The 20,473-nt window shown below is 43.0% G+C and overlaps 1 protein-coding gene across 1 annotated transcript in view; it reads right to left on the reverse strand.

The window, feature by feature from the left end:
- Window positions 1-1,940: 1,940 nt before the first annotated feature.
- Window positions 1,941-20,473, reverse strand: part of LOC147010663 (uncharacterized) — a 77,729-nt gene continuing 59,196 nt past the window's right edge. The window contains exons 11-20 of the mRNA XM_085859838.1: window positions 19,388-19,450; window positions 18,790-18,887; window positions 16,716-16,814; window positions 7,889-8,067; window positions 7,416-7,518; window positions 6,847-7,008; window positions 4,075-4,153; window positions 3,777-3,876; window positions 2,678-2,886; window positions 1,941-2,589 (exon numbers count right to left, since the gene is read on the reverse strand). Coding sequence (XP_085715964.1) covers window positions 2,438-2,589; window positions 2,678-2,886; window positions 3,777-3,876; window positions 4,075-4,153; window positions 6,847-7,008; window positions 7,416-7,518; window positions 7,889-8,067; window positions 16,716-16,814; window positions 18,790-18,887; window positions 19,388-19,450 — 1,244 coding nt within the window. The 3' untranslated portion in view covers window positions 1,941-2,437. The remainder of the gene's footprint in view (window positions 2,590-2,677; window positions 2,887-3,776; window positions 3,877-4,074; window positions 4,154-6,846; window positions 7,009-7,415; window positions 7,519-7,888; window positions 8,068-16,715; window positions 16,815-18,789; window positions 18,888-19,387; window positions 19,451-20,473) is intronic.

Here is a 20,473-nt window from a genome sequence, read left to right on the forward strand (position 1 = left end):
ACCGGGGCACGGCGATTCATATCACGGGGTTCAGAGCGAGACATTTCCGCAGCTTGGAATCATCTGGCCTGAAGTGAAGTGGAGCCACTTCCGGTCATGGTGGCCAGACCGTGTGCTGGCCGGGGCCTAACCAGAGCACCCGATTCGGGTGATGACACATCTCTTCAGGTCATCGCCCCTGCCTGTACCACCGGATCTATAAAAGGACGGGTCGCGGGGCAGGAGAGTAGTCGTTGATCGAGAGTTGTCGTCGTTCCTGTTGTCGTTCCTGCTCGTCGTTCGAGTCATTCCTTTCTTCATTCCTGTTGGCTCGTTCTCTCTGACAACCTACCCATTCGCCTGCTGGCTCCACCCTTTTTACCAATTCACCTGCTGGCTCTGCCTCTCTCTCTACCCATTGGCTATTGGCTCCACCCAAGTCCCTCCTTTCACGCCCGATGGTCGCGTCTCATTCTCTGGACCGACGCGAGCTGCGCGAAGTGCCATGAAGCAAGAGACGATGCGCCAGCTGTCAGGGAGGTATCGCCCAGTGGAGCATCCCCCCCAAACATATTGGTGGTGGAATCGCGCAAGGTATTGAGAGACCGTTAGCCTCATCTCCTCTCCTTTTTCTCTTCATCAACTCCTCTTCATCGGTGTGTGTGTCCTGGTACCTGTCCTCGTTTAAGTTAAGATTGTGCAATAATTATATCGGGATTACTCTGCTCTGTGTCTGCTTTTATAAGTTGCTTGTATATTACCGCACCTCTCACATTTCTTCCTATTCCTGCTACAGACAACAATAAAAGCTATATTCACAGTGCCACATATCTTTCCTCACCTGCTTGTTAATAAAATAAATCCCTTTGTAGAAATGTTCCCAGCTCGTTTTCATGTTTTCTTTCATTGCTCCAGCATGGTCCATATCCTAACTTAGCCAGGACTTTGCTCCCAACGATCCGTTGCTTTTAGCCGGAACATCCTTGGCAGTGTCGCTTAGCTGCATCCGATCCGGTTCGGACAAAGCTTACCGAGGACGTGTTCCCCAGTAATTAAATCACGTGAGTAATTGGGTAACCCGGTTAACCCATAGACGGGAGGACCCTCAGTCACGCGGTTGAGTTATTGGCGTTCACGGTCGGTTAGCGACCCACGCATCACGGAATTATCCGTGTGCGATGGCCTGCAATTCTGGGGAGTCTGGTGGGAACCCGAGATAAGACCACCAGGGGAGGAAGCTCTTACCCAACCCCCGTCCCGCAACATCCGATTTAGTTTTTTTTTAAGTATCTTATAAATTTTAGTTTTAAATGTTTTTCACAAAATTGTTTTTGATAAAGTCTGGTGGTAGTTGTCCTATTTTGTTTGTGTGTTTTTCGGTGTTCCTTATAATTGTGTTTTGGTAACTCCTTTGAGCAAACATCGCCCTGAATCTTTTGAGGAGGAGAAAGTTTTCCAGCTTTTATTTGGTGGTTGAGTGATTGTAAATGTGTTGTAGTCCTTGAAGTCATTATAGACATCACAATGAGTTACAGTGCTTGGAGAAAGTGTACACCCCCTTTCAAAATTTTCATCTTCTGTTGCCTTATAGCCTGGAATTAAATTGCATTAAATCAGACTTTTTACACCTTCATTTACACATTTACCCACTCACTCTCTCCAGCTCCCTCACCCGCCCTCCCTCCACATCCCCTTTCTAACCTCTCCAATGCCAATGCTCTCCTTCCTCCTTTCACCCCCCTCTGTTATCTTTCCACACTTTCTTCCCCCCTCCCTTCATCCTCTCTCTTCCACCATCCCTGTCCACCCTCCTTCCCCTTCCCCGCTCTTTAGGCCCTCCAGCCACTCTTCCCTAGCCGTTCTCTCTCCCCACTAACACTCCCACCTCCCGTCTGCACTGTCTCCCTTCAACACCCCCTCCCCCAACACCCTCTTTAACAACCACAAGCTGAGACTTAGTGTTCATTTTAAAACTTTATTACACAATAAAATTTTAACACAGAAACCTCAGCCAGCTGAAAAAGGACAACAGTTCATTGTGAAAGTTCCAAGAAGGAAATTGTGGTGTGCAAACATATTCCAATGTATTATTCACAAAGCAAACCCAGAAAATGTACAAAAGAGCTCAACCTGCAACTAAACTTGGCAAAATAGGATTAGAAATTGATCAGTGAAAATGTGACCAAGTGCTAAGAGAATAATTGAAACCAGCCCCTCATACCCCTCCAAAACAAAACGGGTATAGAGATATTATACGACAGAGGGGAATGGCTGCCAAAGGAAGTCAAATGAAGATAAAGGAAGTCAATTGAGGATAAAGGATTGTTACATTACAGCATAGGGGTTGTTTAGTAGCTCATTGGAGGGGGGGGGGGAGGAAGGCAAAAGATTACTTGCACACCACCCCCCCACCACCCCACACACACACACACACACACACACACACAACACAGAATTCTCACTTAGAAGGGTTCTGTGCGGTAGCCATTTGTGGTCGCAGAGGCAATATTCCCTGATTCCACTCATTTGGTGTTTCTAGAAGCTTCTTGTAGAGACGGATTTCTTCTCCCTGAGAGTCCATCCAATCCACTGCCTTTCCATAGCTCATTCCTGAAAATTAAAATACAAGAGAAAGGTTGTGTGAAAATTTTGGTCACTGAATGGTTATCAGGTTCAATGACAGCAATCGAGAACTCACCTTTTCCAAAACTCAAGCGAACACCTCCCAAGAACTGATTGGTGGAAAAGCGTTCATAATCCCAGATTGTGAGCTCGATGCATGCCTCATTCAGGTCTTCAGCTTGGAATCCATCGTACACCATGGTGTGGTTGTACTCTGGGTTACAGTTCTTTCGTACGACTCGAGTTTTTTGTCGGCTCTGGCGGCTCGTGTCAGGCAGTATGTAGCTGGTTTGATGGAGTCGGAACCGAGAAGTTATCAGTGGTAGTCAAGGGAATAAAAAGACAGTGTTGGCAGTCAAGTCCAGTTCAAAGGTTCAAAGGCACTGAGCAAGGCAGATGTACATTTTAACATGAAAAATATTCACATACTAACAGCTAATAATCATTAAGGAAGGATGTGTGTGTCCATGTTTGTGGGGGGGGAAAGGGAGTTTGTGGTGTGCATGCGTGCATGGAGTGGGCTTGCCTCCGCTTGGGCCGGGGGTGCCGTCATACAACGCCTTTCCCCTGCTTAGCCTGGGTGCAGTCGGGCGCATGTGATGCTTCCCCTCGGCCCGGGCGCAGTTATGCGATGTCCCCCTTAGCCCAGGTGCAATTGTGCAACATCTATCCCACCTCAACGTCGAGCACACGTACCATGTAGTGTAGTGTCGGGCACCTGTGTCGTGTCATGTCATGTGAGGCATGCGTGTCGTGTTGGGCACATGTCATATTGGGCATGCGTGATACGACTTGTGTGATGTGTTGGACATGGGTGTGTGTGTGTGTGTGTGTGTGCACACGTGAGGCCCGCATGCGTGTATCTATTACGTGTGAGCACGTGCATGCAAACGCATATGTGCAGGGCTTGCATTTAAGCTGCGTGCATGTGCTCGTGGGGTGTGTGCATGTGTGTCAGGCGCACGCCAACATGTTGGACATGTTTCGAGCTAGTTTGTCACACAAGTGTTTGTGAGTCGGTGGGGGTGTAGTGGATGAACGTGTGCGTGCTCACGCAAGTAGTGGTTGGGGTGGGGGGGGGCGGTGTTGCACGTGTGTGTGTGTGCGTCAGGGGTGTGTCTGTGAAGGAAGGGGTTGGGAAGATGGGGGAGTGAGAGGGACACAAATGGACTCACCACTTTACAAAAGAGTCTACACCCTGTGACCGTACTGGTACTAGATTGTAGGCATTCTGGATCCAAATGTGGATCTCACCAGATGCTGGTTTCTTTCCATCTAAGAATGGCACAAGGAGTCTTGAACATCAGGAAGAGACTTCACAAAGCTATGGATACCACATATTAAGTTTGTGCATCGCAATTGTCCCACCAGGGAAGCCACACAATCAAATGTTCCAACAATTAATGTGTCTTCAAGCAAGAAACGTCATCATTGATAAACCCTCTCGAAGGACACTTGTACGGCTGGTCTTACCCAAGGACTTTGCAGGAACATATTTCAACCCCAATGTAAGCTGGCCTCTGCTGACAATGGGCTCCATTATTGTGAAATCCTGAAAATGATAAAAGGGACAGTGAGCAAGAGAACTTAAAATGTACTATGATCAAGTTAGTTTCGTTGGTTTCCAACTTAATTGGAAATTGGTCTTGCAACTCGTCGAATGTTTATTTATCTGCAATGCATTTGCTTAATGTCTGCATAAGTACAGGCCAGTTGAGATTAAAGAATCTGCAATGACATCCCCAAAGTAGGCTATATTAATAAAAATTGGGCCACCTGTCCAGAAGCTCACCTGGACCAGGAGCAAGTCATTCAAACCCCCTTAGACCCTGATTTATTTTAATGCCATGAACAAACTTTACCACATCATGGGTGATGAACGCTGTGGTCAAGTTTCATTGAAATCATGTGTGTAGTTTCAGAGAAGAAAGCAAATACCTATTTTTTCTTGGAGGGGGGGGGGAGGTTAAACCCCACCTCCTGAATACCCCTTGAATGAGAGCTGATTTTGATGCAGTCGATAAACTTTGGTCTATCACAGGTGATGAATATTGTGGTCAAGTTTTTTTTTTTTTTAATTGTGTGTGTAGTTTCGGAGGAGAGAGGAAAAAAAAAATGGGGGGGGAGAGGGTGTCTCCACATTTTAATGTTGAAGGCTTCAGCCATGGACTAAATAGTCTTCATCGAGGCCAAGCCTTAAATAAAATAACTGCATTGATAGAAAAGTAAGGAAAGAGAGAATAGTCTAAGAGTTTTTGAGAAAGTAAAAAAAAAAAAGTGCTTTTTGAAAAAGGGGAAGGTCATAAGTGTTTTGGAAGACATGAGAAGGTAAAGAGTTCCAGAGTTTGGCAGTGGAGGGGAAGAAACAAACATCGTAACAGCCCACCCTTGAGGTGCCAATGGCCACACAATAATCATGTGATGTAGTGGCTTCTTTGGTCTCGTTAATGGTGGAGGTACACAAGCAGCAAGTTCTTGTGAGCTGAAACCGAAGTAATATCTAGAAAAGAGAAAGAGAGCCTACTATCCGGTGTAATTTGAGCGTGTCAAGTTTTGAGGTCATATTTGTAGAGTTGACAAGTCAACTAACTTTGGATTCACTTCTGTCCAGTAAGTATGTGGAGCTGGAACCTCCCCAGATGTGAGAACAGTACTCCACACAAGGACTAATCGATCCTTTATATAGTTGGAGCAACTGTTCAAAGGAGAAGAATCTTCGACATCTGAACAGGACTCCTAATTTCTTCAAGGCAGACTTAGCTATTTGAGTAATGTGGGGATTCCAGGATAAATTTGATGTTAGAGTGATACCTCATAGGTTTATTATATCACATGGTGTAATTGTAGAGCTTTCAAAGCAGATTGGATTGTTGAGATGAGAAGAAATTTAGTTTTTGAAGCATTAAACTTAACTTGATTACATTTGCCCCACTGGGAGATCTTGTCCAAATCCGAATTTAAAGAGGTGGCTGTGATGAAACGAGATGTAAATCGAGCGAGGGAAGATGGGGCAGATGGGAGAAAGACATGGAGGAATGTAATGTTGAATCATCAGTATACGAGTGCATTTGGTTATTTGTGGAAGAAAGAAGGTCATTGATAAAAAGAAGGAAGAGTGTTGGAGATGGAACGGAACACTGTGGTACACCGCTGTTGATAGTGAAGGGGGTCGATGTTGAACCATCAACAATTACGGAGATAGAGTGGTCGGAGAGAATGCTCGATATGAGAGAGCAGAGTGAAGGAGGAAAGCCAAAAGAGGGCAGCTTGGATATCAGACCCTGATGCCAAACTCTGTCAAAAGCTTTTGAGATATCAAGGCCTCCAACAAAAGATTCCCCATAGTCTCTCAAAGAAGAGGCTCAGACATTCGTAATGTAAGAAAGGATATCGACTGTATATCTTGCCTTGCAAAAGCCATATTGGTGGTCAGATAGAAGACTGTGAGATTCAAGGTGCTTGAGAAGACATTCAAAGATTTTGAAAACAGCAGAAGTCAGAGCAATAGTATGGTAGTTAGAAGGAGTTCTGACCTTTTGGTCAGAACTCTGTCTTCTACCACCTCTTTTCTTGTCTTCTACCTTCTCTGCTCTTTTTTTTCTATGCTTTGCCCATCCCCCCCTTCTCCCACAGCCCCAAACAGGTTTCAGCAGGGCACACAAACTCTCAAAATTCAGACTCACTGCTCACCTCCACTCATTTGTTTTTCTTTTCTCTTGGCTGTGGAACCAACTTCCTGTTCAATCCCATTCTTATCTCCAGTACTTCAAGATGGCTGTTTACTATCATCTCAGTTCACTCCTCCAATCTCGCTCAACACTCATGATGTTTTCTCCCCTCATTAATCCATCCCTTCCTTTCCAGGTAGTTATACCCCCCCCAACCCTCTTTTTTTGTTCCATTTCTCTTTCATCTTCGGTTTTCCCTTCCTCTTCTTTCTGTGCTTGTATCGAAGCTTGTTCACCTGCTGTGTCCTCCCCTCCCCTTTCCCTTTCTTGTCCTCACTGATTATTCCTCCCATTGTCCCTCTAGTCTGCTGTTTATGCATTCCCCCTTTCCCATACCTTCGTATTCTGTTGTGTTCTGGCCCACTCTATGTTGTTGCTCTTCCATGAGCATCAACTTAATATGCGGGAAAAAAACAATGTTTGATCACATCCACTCCCCTAGCAGTGAAATGTCTGTTCTGACCTGGAGCAGAGCTCCTGTTCCAGGTCAGAACAGCCATATTGTGACAGGTCATACCTTGGGTTGCAGTGAGTACCAGTTTAGGGTCTGGTTGGTCCAGTCCCAGCTGTTCAGAATGAGATTCACCTCTCCCAGGAAGACGTTCCTTCCAAACATGTCGTTGTGCCACACAGAGAGATTGAGAATGCGATTTGCCAAATCAGACTTTTCAATCTTGTACTGTGAGCACCATGAAACATTAAGAGTTTGTTAACTATTATGTAGGTAATGCTGTTCAAACTGGCATTACCTAATAGTGAGTGTTGCCAAAAACATGACTGCAAAGAAAAACAAGTTTGCATTGAGAAATAGATTGTGGTATAACTGTGGGGCCACAACTAGTTAGTCGCATTATCTTGCAGGTAAACAGTTCATTAAGCAACACAATGGACATTCATCACTATTTCTAATTCTGAACACAAACTAATTTGAAAGTTTGCGAAGCGTTTCACACAAGATTATTCACTCCATTTGACTGATTTTCTCCCCCCCCCCCAGAGTGAGAAGATAATTTCATACATCAGAAATAGATTGTCCACAAAATTATCCAAGAGATCACTCAAAAGTGATTGGTATCTTTGACATACCTTTAAGACTTCATCGTATTTTGGACTCAGAGTTTTCTTTTTGATCACAGTCTTACGTTTGCTCTGCCTTGATCGGTCAGGCAGGAGGTAGGTCTTTACATATCTGGAGTGCATGAGGCACAGGTGGGAGATGGGTACAGGTTAAGCAAAGCATTAATAAAATCAATGATAGACAAGGTCATGCATGTACCTAATTAAACCATTCGCCAATGTACTTGCTCAAATACTGAGTCTAACCCCCAACAATACCAATCTATATATTCTGCCCACCAGTGATTACATCAGGTGTATTAAACTACATAACAAATGCCTGTCCAAAGAATAGATGCTTTACCATGCAGTGCCTCCTACTGGCACAATGCCTGCTTGTATAATACATACACGCAGGAAGATGCAAATACTAATGATGGATTGCTCATTGCACAGTCAAAAATGCAAGTGAAACAACACCCTCGCCACCTGCCCCACCGTACGCGTCTGAACGTTTCTTCTTCTTCTCGTTGGCAGGTGCCAGGTCTCTGCATCGGCTGACATGCACCAGGAGCTCATTGCCTCTCTCATTATACCGCAGAGCAAATTCGACTTCGCCTGTGATGGGCAGCTTGCCAAAGTCTCCTGCTTCGCTGTACAGGCTCATCATGCTGCTACTGATCTGCAGGACAATGGAAACAAATCAACACCTTCAAAAAGAAAACTTCTCAAGAACAGTAGGCTCAATGCATTCTGAGCAATGCCGGTAAAAAGGCAAAAAGCCAGGGGATCAAGGTAGACATGTACACCTAACCCCCCCATTCTCCATTCATACTTTTATGAAGTCATGGAATGCAAGTGGAAGAAATACAAATTTTAAATAAGCAAATCATTAGAAATAGTGATGATAAGGATAAGTCAAAATGAGAAGCTTTTGTAGTTCGTGGACAATATTCCGTCAATGGAGACTCAGGGTTCGAGCTGTGTTTACTTTGAGGGATTATAAAAGGAGGACGGCATTGAAAGAGGAAGAGAATTTGAAGGATTTTGTTTACAATTCTGGTATAGAACAATAATTAAAAAAAAAAAACAAGGACAAAAGTGGAATTATTAACATTTATTTTGCACAATTTGAAGTTAAACGTTTAAGGAATGGCTCAAAAGAAGCCACAGATACTCCAACGAAAAATTGCAATCTATTGGCCAACGACAACAAAAAAAGCGGTTATATTTATTTTATTTTACAGAAGACAAAAATTAAACGTATCATGACCTCTGCAATTTAAAACGGACATTGTAAAAATTGCGCCGCAGCTCGACACTGCATCATCAATTTGAATGAGTACAGATTTAATACTTTATACCTGAATCGCTTCCAGCTTGGCTTCCACCTTATGAAAGAACAAGGAATAAAGAAAAGAAGTCCACGCCTCATGAAGGACTTTGCTTTTTATCATTTATGATTTCAGACTGTTCTGCATTGAATATAATTTCCATTTCAAGTGGATGTGAAAAATAGTTTTGTTACCCTCACCGAAGGAGATGGTATTGCATTTGGGTCCATTTGTTTGTTTGTTTGTTTGTCCACACAGAACTTCCGTGTTTTTCTCCGCAACCGCTTGTCGGATTGAGACAAAATTTTCACCATCAGAGTGACTACTCAAGTAGAATGTTATATTGATAATTATGACATCATAGGTCATGTGGTGTGACAGCCATGTTGGAAAAATGGAAAACACTTTGGACCTCTGCATCTCAAACTGCACCAAGGAAAAATTTTAAACTTGGCACATGGCAAGTATTCTTCATGGGGAATAAGTGTTTTTAATGATGTCATTGGTGCCTTCGTTATGATGTCATAATTGTATATGTAGAACGCTACATCTGATCAGTATTAAAAATTTTGAGGGTCATCTCGGGATAAAATGGTCCACAGAAAACAATTTGATGACGCCATCAGTCATGTGATTCAGCAGCCATATTGTAAAAAAAAAAAAATTTTAAACCTTGAAAAATTTTCTCTGAAGTGGCTAAACAGATCGAGGCGAAACTTTACACATATGGCCACCTATCCATGAGGAACAAAACGTTCACACGTGACATCATAGGTCACATAGTTTGGCAGCCATATTGGATTTACCCTATAACCTACAAAAATCTTCTTCTCCAGAACAGCTGGACAGATCGAGGGGAAACTTCACAAAAATGTTCCACAAGCCTAGGGGATACCAGCATATTCATCAATAACACTGAACAACAAAAATTTTTTACTGGAGATGTGTAAAGTGATTTAGACTAATTTGGGTACGCTGATCTCAAAAATCATAACCGTTTTGCTGTATCACGTCAGGATTTTCAGTAACAGAAATATTCCCATTGCCTAGAAGTCAGGATTTCAATGAAATTTACAAAAATTCATTTATTCATTTATTTCATCATGAATGCTTCAAAATTATAGAAATTACAGAAAAACTCCACTAGAATGTAATTAAAAATGCTTTAGGCATTTGGCTTTGCGTTTGTGCTGCTCTGTGTCAGTTTCACGATGCAGGAACCAGCAGAAATCGCCCATCATGTTCGGGTTGTGCCGCCCTTGGTAACGCGTCTCCATGAGTGAAATCTCTTGGTGGAATCGCTCGCCGTGCTCGTCCGAGACTGCTCCCAAGTTGTCAGGGAAGAAGTTCAGGTGCTGGTGTAGGAAATGGATTTTCAGGGACATCCTGGAGCCAAGTTTCCTGAAGGACTCCAGCAGCTGCTGCACTATTTCTTCATAGTTGTCCGCGCGCTCGTTCCCCAAGAAGTTGTCCGTCACAGCTTTGAAGCTCCTCCACGCTGCCAGCTCTTTGGGGTTTAGAGTTGTCGGAAAAGTTTCGTCCTTCATAATCTGTCGGATTTGCGGTCCAACAAAGACACCAGCCTTGATCTTGGCCTCCGACAAGGTGTTGCCAAACTTTTCCTTGAGGAAAACTATAAAAACCCACGCCCATTCAGATCCATTGGCCGTACAAAACTTTTCATCAAGCCGAGCTTTATGTGGAGTGGTGGAAGGAAAACCTTGGCTGGGTCGACAAGGGCGACATGCTTCACGTTGTGTCGACCAGGTACATGCTCTTTTCGCTCTTCCCAATCTTTCTTCGTCCAGTGATTCTTGTCGTCTCTGCTATCCCAGAGACAAAGGAAGCACATGTATTTCGTGTAGCCTGACTGCAGCCCTAACAACAGCGCCACCACTTTCAAGTCTCCGCAGATGTGCCAGTTGAAGTCATTGTACTTGATGGAATCAAGCAGCTGCCGCATAGTCTCATAGGTCTCTGTCATGCCGAACGCGTGAGCCAGTGGGACTGATGGTTTCTCGTTGCCATTGTGGAGCAAAACAGCCTTCAAGCTGTTCTTCCCCGAGTCGATGAAGAGGCGCCAGTCTGCAGGATCGTGATCACACCCAAGTTCTTTCAACAGACCGTTGATGTCACTGCAGAATGTTATCGTGTCTTCCATCTCAAAGAACTCAGCCATGTCTCTGTGACGTGCTCTGAACAAGGATATCTTGGTGTTAGGTTCAAGTAGATTCCACTGCTGCAGCCTTGATCCAAGCAGCTCTGCCTTCGCCTTTGACAGCGAGAGATCTCTTACAAGATCATTTAAGTCTCCCTGGTTCAGAAGGTGTGATTCTTGAGTGTCGGGTTCAAAAGGTTCATCATCACCATCCTCTTCACCACTGCTTACAGCTATGTTCTGATCAGCTGGAGGTGTTGGAACGGGGTTCTCGTCATCATGAGGCACAGGTTTACGAGCAGAGACGCAGTCAGCGTACTTGATGTGACCTTTATTCTTCTTGTTGAAGCCGGCGATGCTTGTGCAGCAGAAATAACAATCATCATGATGATTCTGCGGCTCACGCCATATCATGGGCACCGCAAATGGCATGCTCGCGCGCTTGCCCACCAACCACTGAGTCAAGGTTGTGTGACAGCTTGTGCAGCAGATGTGTGGTGCCCAGCTCTGTTCTTGGTCCCCCACCTTACACCCGAAGTAGTGAAAGTAGGCGGCCTTCATTTTCACTGCTGTAGATATACTTCGCTGTTGATCTTTTTTGGTATACCGACCACAGACATAACAGAAGTTGTCAGGATGATTGGTACAGGAACGCCTACTCATCTTTATCTGAAAGAAAGAAATATAACACAAGTTAACAACAATTGTACGAAATAGACATGTTAAAGACATATGTAAATTTCATTGAAATCCTGACTTCTAGGCAATGGGAATATTTCTGTTCCTGAAAATCCTGACGTGATACAGCAAAACGGTTATGATTTTTGAAATCAGCGTACCCAAATTAGTCTTAATCACTTTACACATCTCCAGTAAAAAAATTTTTTTGAAATTTGTTGTTCAGTGTAATTGATTAGTCACATGGTCTGGGAGCCATATTGGATCAGGCAAAAATCTTTAAAAATATTCTGTCTCTTGAATCGCTTCATCGATGTGAAACTTCACAATTATGAGATGGTAGTGATGGGGAATACGTTTGAAATTTCAACCTGATCGGACACATGGTCTGCCAGCCAGAGTTATTTAATTTTTTGTTCTGGTTTCTTTAAAAAAAAAAAAATTATTATTTTTTGAATAAGGCCCACTTGGCTGTGTCTGTCTGGGTTTGAGGGTAGAGTAGTAGCAGCTGAAATGCGAATCCTATCCAGGTTCCTCCTGATGACTTCATCTTTGCTTTTTGCTTATTTGGGTTCCTTCTGATTACTCCAATGCAGGAATGTGCCTATTTGGTCTTCCATTTGATTTGAATCCCATTCTAAATTCAATTGAATAAAAATTACCCCCATGTGGGGGTGACGGTCATCTCTATAATACCACAAGTTCTCAATGTTCAGTTCAGGTAACTGCGAAACAGTCCAAACTAACCGTTTAGATTGAAATAGTTCACAGAGATACACTAGGATAATACTACTAATGACAATTAATAAATATGTATTGTTCATTTAGTACCCGGATTGTTGCTGTTTCAGTTTCATGTATGACATCATTCATTCGCACCAGTCTTTGGAAATTTTTTGCTCGGTGGGTTAGGGATATATTTTCTGGCTTGCAGTCTTTGTGTTTGCTTACAAACTAGATACAGTAATCTGTTAAACTTTTCATGTACTCAGCAATTCTGTGGTTGTTATTCTGTGCACTTGTTTGAGCTCCATCAGGCTGCTGCCTTCTCATCTCGGCAGGTACATTCCTGGGATGCACTGATTTTTATAGAACATATTTTGTGGATGGTGAGAAGTTTCCTTGTTTTGACATGTAGCTTGTTGATTTCCACCTGTGGCCAGTTTATTATTCTGCAACTGTATTGGAATACTTGTATTGCTAGTTGGTTGATAAGCCTGGTGTTGGCTTAGTGGTTCGGGTGGCAGCTTGGGAGCCGAGGGTCCTGAGTTCAAGCCCCGTTGGCCGCTGATTCAACACACAAGGGGGTTGACTCAGTCGGTCATCCTTCTGAGGTTGGTGAAATGAGTATCAGTGTGTACTGGTAGAGGGGCACTACATCAGCGACAGTCATGCTTCCAAGAAATGATAGCTACCCTGGCAGCTAAGCTGCCATACAGAAGAAGAAGATGAAAAAGTTGGTTGATGGTTTTGATTTTGTTTCTCAGGGTGAGAAGTTTTCAGGATCCACTTCGTTCTACGCATGTATTATTTGGCAATTGTTTTGCACGTTTGTTTGTGCCATACTTAGTGGCCCTCTTCTACTCAGAGGCATTTGTATGATGGTTCGTTTTCTAGTACCTGTATCTCGATCAATTTTATGTTGTCTGCTTTTGTTGGTTTACCCTGTTCGAATGTGCACTTAGCATACTTGTATAAGTCAAATTCCATTTGAATGTCAGAGTACCAGTTTTTTGTTGTTTGGTACAAAGAGCCTTAAATCATCAATGTACAGTAGATGTCACTTTTCCTACCTCTTTGGACATTATTTTATTGGAGGTTAGGGTATGTCCATGTCCTTGCTCATTTATGAGGTTGCTCAGCGAGTCCAGAGCGAGGCAGAACAGGAGGGGTGAGAGGCTGTCTCGATGGAAGATCCTTCGATGTAGCTTAACCTCTGGTATTTCAATCTTTTCTTCTGAATACTGCAGTATCACTGGAGTGCTCCAGGGTTCCATTGTTTTCTCAATCGGTTTGATGATTTGGAGATTGATTTTGTATATTTGCATGCATTTTATCATCCTTGAATGTGGGGCACTTTCAAAAAGCTTTCTTATACAGTCATATATTCAGGCTGAAGACAAACTGGTTCTTCACATGTTGCAGTTTTCAGGAATGGCTTTGTTCGGTTGGAGGTGGTCTATTGTTCCACAACATCCTATCTTACAACCCTTCTGTTCTATCTCTAGCCCTCCTTGCCATGTTCGGTGATGGTACATCATTTTTGATTATTCCTGTCAGACATTTATATGCTGCTATTGTCAATGTTATTGACCGTTGCTTGAGGTAGTTGGGTTTCTTCTGATTTTGGGATGAGAAAGGTGTTACCCTCTGAACCATTCCTCCATTGCCTTTTTGTCTTGGATAAATTTGTTGAATACTCTGGCATTGTGTTTGATGGCAGCTTCCAGTTGCTTCAGCCAGAAGCCAAGGATCCCATCCAGGCCAGAGGTTTTGAAGTTTGGCTTTTTTTTCCAGTTTTCTTATATTCACTTCATCAATAATTCTCACCTGGAGCATTTCTCTTAGCTGTTGCTTTTTAGCTTATCTGGAATTTACATTCCAGATAAGGTATTGTCACCGTGCACCATCTGTCCGTCCATCTCCTTTGCCGACTTATCCGGCCAAACTGCTGGGCCAATCCAGCTGAAATTTGGGAGCAACGTTCCTCTCCTGACTGGTAACAGGAATTGCCAAGGTTGTTCCAGTCACACGACTGAATCGGTCAAAATGGCGGACTTAGTAAATGTCTTCAAAAATCTTCTTCTCCAGACCCACCAGTCAGAATGCTACCAAATTTGGGTTAAACCATCAGGATGGGATCCTGATGTTAAATTGCAGAGGCCATGCCAATCACATGACCGGAAGTGTCAAAATGGCGGTCGCGCAAATTCCTTCCAAAATCTTCTCCAGAACTACCAGTCAGAACGCTACCAAACTTGGGTTGCAACATTAGGTTATGGGTAGGGATGTTAATTATATTGCGGAAGTCATGCGGATCATGTGACCAGGAGTGTGTCAAAATCGCATTAATGCCTTTAAAAATCTTCTTCTCCAGACCCACTAGTCAGAATGCTACCAAATATGGGTTGCAACATTAGGCTAGGGTGGGGATATTAATTATATTGTGGAAGTCAAGCGGATCATGTGACCAGAAGTGTCAAAATGGCCGGCTTGGTCAACGTTTGGGAAAAATCGCGTAAATTCCTTGAAAAATCTTCTTTTCCAGACCCACCAGTCAGAATGCTACCAAATCTGGGTAACAACATTAGCACAGGGTCAAGATAAACTTACAGGTGCAGTGGTCCTTTATTTTTCTGCAATTTTAGGATCCATTCCGCATCCTCGTTATGTTATTTTTGATCTTCATAAATTCCTTTCCAGAAGTCTTCAAGTTTATCATTTTCAGGGGAAATTGACACTTCCTGCTTTGTTTCCCTAGTTCTCGGAAGAACATTTTCGGGTTACTTTTGATACATGTGGTTTTGTTTTTCCCTTTGTTGGCTTCATCATAGTTTTTTTTTTGTTTTGTTTTTAATCTTCTTTGCTATCATTTCTATTTTGAGTTTGTTTTCAGGACAATAGCTCAAAGTCTTTGGCTTCAATTCCATATCTGCTTTTTGCTTTTTAAAATTTTCTTCTTCAGTTTTGGCCTGCGATATCCTCTTTGGAATTGTTATTTATCCTGTCTCTTTTCTCAATAGTTCTCTCTGTCGTTAAAGTCTTTGCTTCCTTGGTGTTTGGCTTTTATTTATGGGAAGCAGTCTGTTTTTCTCACTATGTTGTTTCCTTTTTACTTTTTCTCGAATGAACAGAGCCCGCTGCAAAACAAGCAGAATTAATTTATTTCAGGGTGGGGGAGGGCAAGGTTGGGGGAATGGGGGAGAGTGAGGTGATGGTCTCATTTTTCTGATCGCTTGCTTGGTTTTCTTTATCAACATTTTTGTTTGTTTGTTGTTTTGTATGTTGTATAGTTTTGGCCTTTCACCAAATGTTATCATTCTCATCTCTTCTATTTTGTTTGGCAGTTCTTCTTCCAAGTTGTTTTGTTCATCATCGTCATTTTTCTCCTGTCCTCTATTCTGCCGATTTCCCTAATCTCACTGTTTTTATTCTTCTTGTTGATAGCATTCATTAATTTACTTCATTCCCCGACTGTCATTTCCTCTGTCTGTGTGTGTGTGTGTGTCGGAAGGTCATCAGGGTGTGTCTGTTCTTTTCCCTGGTGGGGGTCTGCTTTTGCTTCCTTAGCCCTGTCCTTCTGCCACTGACAGACTCCCATCGCCAAATCATGCTCCAAACCCGTGTGTGTGTGTGTGTGTGTGTGTGTGTGTGTGTGTGTGTGTGTGTGTGTGTGTGTGTGTGTGTGTGTGGGGGGCAGTAGAAAGGGGGAGGGAGGAAGGGAGGAGACAGAGGAGGTTGTTAAGAGGGAGAAATGGGGGTTGGGGAGGAGGACGAGTTGTATTTGATCACAAAAATATTTGTAATTTATGAAAATAAACAGGTTAAAGATCCTGTTTAAGGGGAAAGTACAGGGTGACCACAAAAAAACAAATCACAGAACTAACCATATCTCTAATCACTCCCTCCATACTAATGATATCCTCTTACTTTTTACATGTTTGCAAAGTGGAGTTCGTGTATAGTCAGCAGATTGGACTTAGTCAACATACTCATTTTTCAACATGCCGTGGAGAACTAAAGAAAAGTTTTCAGTCAAAATCTACCCGAGAAAGAAATCCTTCAAAAAGACAAACCAGGTTCAGGGTTGGATGCAAATGGACAACGTCTACCAAGGAAGGGCACAATACACATTTGATCTCAAAACAGCAATAAATAAATTTTTCCTGTGAAATCCAAGTGTGCCTGCAGCAGAGAGGCCAAGATCTGGAGCATGTGCTCCAACTAACAATCAAATGAATGACATTAAAAATATCCATCTGAAACTTTCCATTATGATCATGCATCATGTGAAGCAAATGTGTACCAAAGAGTGTCATCAAAAAAAAGAAAAGTCCATTAGATTTTATGGGTACTGTTTTTTTTTGTGGTCATCCATTATTTAAAAAATACAATGCGAGCCTTGGTAACTGTTTGCAGCATGTTCTTTGTATTACATACGGAGCCAGCCGATGACGTAGAGAATGCTTGTCCAAATCTTTTAGGCATCTGCTCGCTCATCTGACTGTCCTCAGACCACGAGTCAGGCGACTCTGCTTCCTGACATCAAATTGAAGAGCAACGCAGTGTTGGATTAAGGTTTTAATCAAGAGGGCTAAGATATTTATCACAATGCACTTCTGAATGGAATGTAATTTGGTTATCTTAACCTATTTTAATATAGTGGGTAAGAAAAGTGATAATCACTAAAAAATGCACTCATTATTTTGGAAACATTAAAAACTTCTTTTTTTTTTAACAAGGATATCAATGTTTCCTGAAGGCAAGAGCAGCAAGAACAGGTCAAAGGTGAAGGGAACGCATCAAGACATATTAGCCATGGCATTGAGATATCCAGGCGCTACCAGTCACTTACCTTGGCAGTGATATTCATGTCTCTGCTGGCTGTGAGCCAGAGGTCAATAGACATCTGGGTCGGGCCTGGGGAGTCATGGATTCACTCGATCATGGGGTGTGACGCTGTTGGTACCTGTGCAGGACGACGACAGTCTGAGTCTTAAGGTCCTTGGTGCTTCCAATCTTTCTACAGATGTGAGACTTGGACTCTGACCAGGGATCTGAGAAGGACACTTGATTCCTTTGGTACCAGGTCTCTTTGGAGAATCCTTGGCTATTGCTGGTCGGACTTTGTATCCAACGAGTGGTTGCTGAGAGGGACTCAAATGAGATTTGTTACCTGCATAGTCCATGAGCATCAGCTGCATCTGTATGGACATGTGACTCGTTTTCCAGATGCTGATCCTGCTCATCAGATTTTCTCAACGAGGGAGCCTCATGAGCGGAGGAGGCCAATGGGCCAACCATGTTCCTCGTGGCTGCAGCTGGTTGATCGGCATCTCAAGGAGATGGGGATGGGCCAGGCATCTGCCTGGGGGATGGCCAGATGGAGGCCCCTGGAGAATCGGCGGAAAGTGGACGCAGCGAAGCGCTGCTCTGGCACATGCTCCCATACCTGATCTGACCTGACTTCCAGGATATCAATAATGTGAGAATTTCCATGAGTTCAACAACTGCAATTACAAACAAAAGGCTAACCGATTTTAAAGCTGCTGGTGGACCCTGATCAGTAGTGTCTAATAATTGCTCACGTTTTTGCAATTAATATTATTTTAAATTAATTCCACAACCCTGGTTAACTACAAGCAGATTGCAGTGTTGAAGAGAGAATGGGAAAGGTTTAAAATCAATCAAATCCTGTTCTATTTCTTCTTAATGGCCTCAATAATTTCTGACCTCCTTGTGGTGACAGCCGGGGGTAACGGGTTCCAGCACAAGTCTTTCATTAACTGGCTGGCCAGACCTGCTGTACCACTGGCAGAAATTTGTAATTTGTTTGGGATGCTGGCGATAACTCGCCGACTGTTCACGAAGAACACCGTGGGATGTCCGACGTCCACAAACTCGCAGTGCTGCGAGGTGGGTCCTCCAGATTAACGTCCATGCGATGGATGATCCACACATTAATGGCTTTCCCTGCATGGGGAAAAACAGGATGGCAGTTTATAGCTGGGTAGACATTCAAACCCAGGCTAGCCAGCTCAGAGATAGATCATGCAAACCTCTAGGCTATCCTGTCAGCACCAATCAAATGCTGTTAATCAGCTCAAACAATCAAATATATATTTTTAAAGACCCAATGGAAGTCACAACTACATTTGTGGAGACAGGAGAGACCAGCTCTTGTCTGAATGATCTTATCTTTGGTTGCTTTTAAATTGAAACACATTATTTCAAAACATTCTGATCCAATCAAGATCTGGTGCCGTTCCAGCAGCAAGTGATGCACTTTTGAGCATGATGTCCATCAGAGATGATGGTAAGTGAGCAGCCATGTTTTTGGGCCTGTTTGGTTACATTTATAGGACTTAAGATCAATTCTGAAAAAGATGGATTTACAGCATTTAGAAAAACAACTCGATCGACACATGCACCCATATTCTGAACGTGTAAATCATAGCAGTTTCAGGGAATCGCACCCCGTGCCCACCCCAGACATTAAATCGTTGTCTTTCACCTCATCGGAAGGACTGAGGACGGGTACAGAACGACTCAGTTTTCCGGCCTGTGGCAAGTTTGATCCCTTCGCCAGTATGTGTCCAGCTGGTCCAATTTCTGTGCACAAGGCCGCATACATACATAGTTTCTGCTCACCAATTCTTTGCAATGTACATTCAAACTTACTAACTCATATTACATGTACAAATGCTTGAAAGATTTAGAACAAAAACCATGAACTTTCAAAAAAAACTCTATAGGAATCAATCCTTTGAAATGGCTCGTTCGAAATGAAATGGTGGAAATACAATGAAGATACTTGTGAGAACGAAAGAAACCGGTTTTAAAAGATTGTGAAGCAAAAGAGTCTCGAGGGTAAGGTATGAAAATATTTTAACAATGCGAGGCCGTGCCGGGGTATTTGTCTCCATGAGCCCTTTCTCACACACAAAACTACTCATCATTGACCATCAGACAGTACTCATCCATAATAACACAGGGATGAGGGATGGGAGAGACAGCATTAAAAATACAAAATATTAAAACAGTCAAACAACATTGAGAAACAAAAACCTGCTCATCTCTCATTGGATCATATGTCAAAAGAGTCAACTTACCAGACCTTTTAACAGTGCTGTCAACCCATCTGTTGACGTCTTCAGGTTCATCGGATTGCTTTCCTTGGAAAACAACAAATGTGTCTTTCCCATCAGTGCTCATTTATTAACCAGCACAGTATTTTGAAGATTTCATTGCACCCTTTAAATGCTTACTGTTCAACCAGTCAAACAGAACAAACAACATGCCATCCAACATTAAAACTACCCAGGCAATAAACTTCTTATATATACCATACTGTATGTAGTAACACACGAAGTAGAGTAATAACGATATGGGGAAAAACAAGCAAGGAGTATATTCATTGAAATTCAGTTGCTCAAAGTCATGGCAAAGATAGAGCGTTCAATGATGGCGGTGGTTTAAACTGACATTTCTTGCTTCAAAGATCTGTTGGAACACTTGCTATATGACAAGTCAGTGTCCAAAGAAACCACCTAGGATAAAGTCTCGACTTTAACTATGTGGCCATTCAAATTTATAACCCAGCTCGTCCCGAGGGATAGGATAGATAGTGTTGCGGCTCTACGAAGCCGGCACTCCTCCAAGGCAATGGCATCCAACATACAGCAGTCCCGAGACAGTTATTTCATTAGTATTCGGTCAGTTAGCCCTTCCTTATGTCTAGTGGGTATATGGGACAAAATGCGTTACGTAGAGCTTTTAGTTAGGTCTTCAGTTCCCTTTACTATTCTTTTACTTTAACTACACACATGACCTCTTCACACATACATGCATGCCAGACCAGAGAAGAGAAGAACTATACCGCAGCAGTCTCGTTGGCATACATGCGTCATTTCCCCATTCAAACTGCACACCATTCACCAATGAATGCCTCAACTCAGACCCTCACCATCCCCATAATCACAACACACCTCCTAAAACCCCCCACAGAAACCTACGCTCAATCTCCTCTCCACAATCACTACAAACGCTTCAGCCTCCTCACCACATACGCTCCAACGTCTTTACCACGAATACCACAGCGCTTCCCCCACCTCACGACAACTGCCGCAACTACAGTTCGTTCTCTGGATGCTCACCAGTCCTTTGGGATGCCAGGGAATGGAGGACATTGTAAGCAA

Source organism: Eptatretus burgeri, chromosome 16 (genome assembly GCF_056783735.1).
Source record: "Eptatretus burgeri isolate ZD-2024b chromosome 16, Ebu_testis_v1, whole genome shotgun sequence".
In the NCBI taxonomy this organism is placed as follows: domain Eukaryota; kingdom Metazoa; phylum Chordata; class Myxini; order Myxiniformes; family Myxinidae; genus Eptatretus; species Eptatretus burgeri.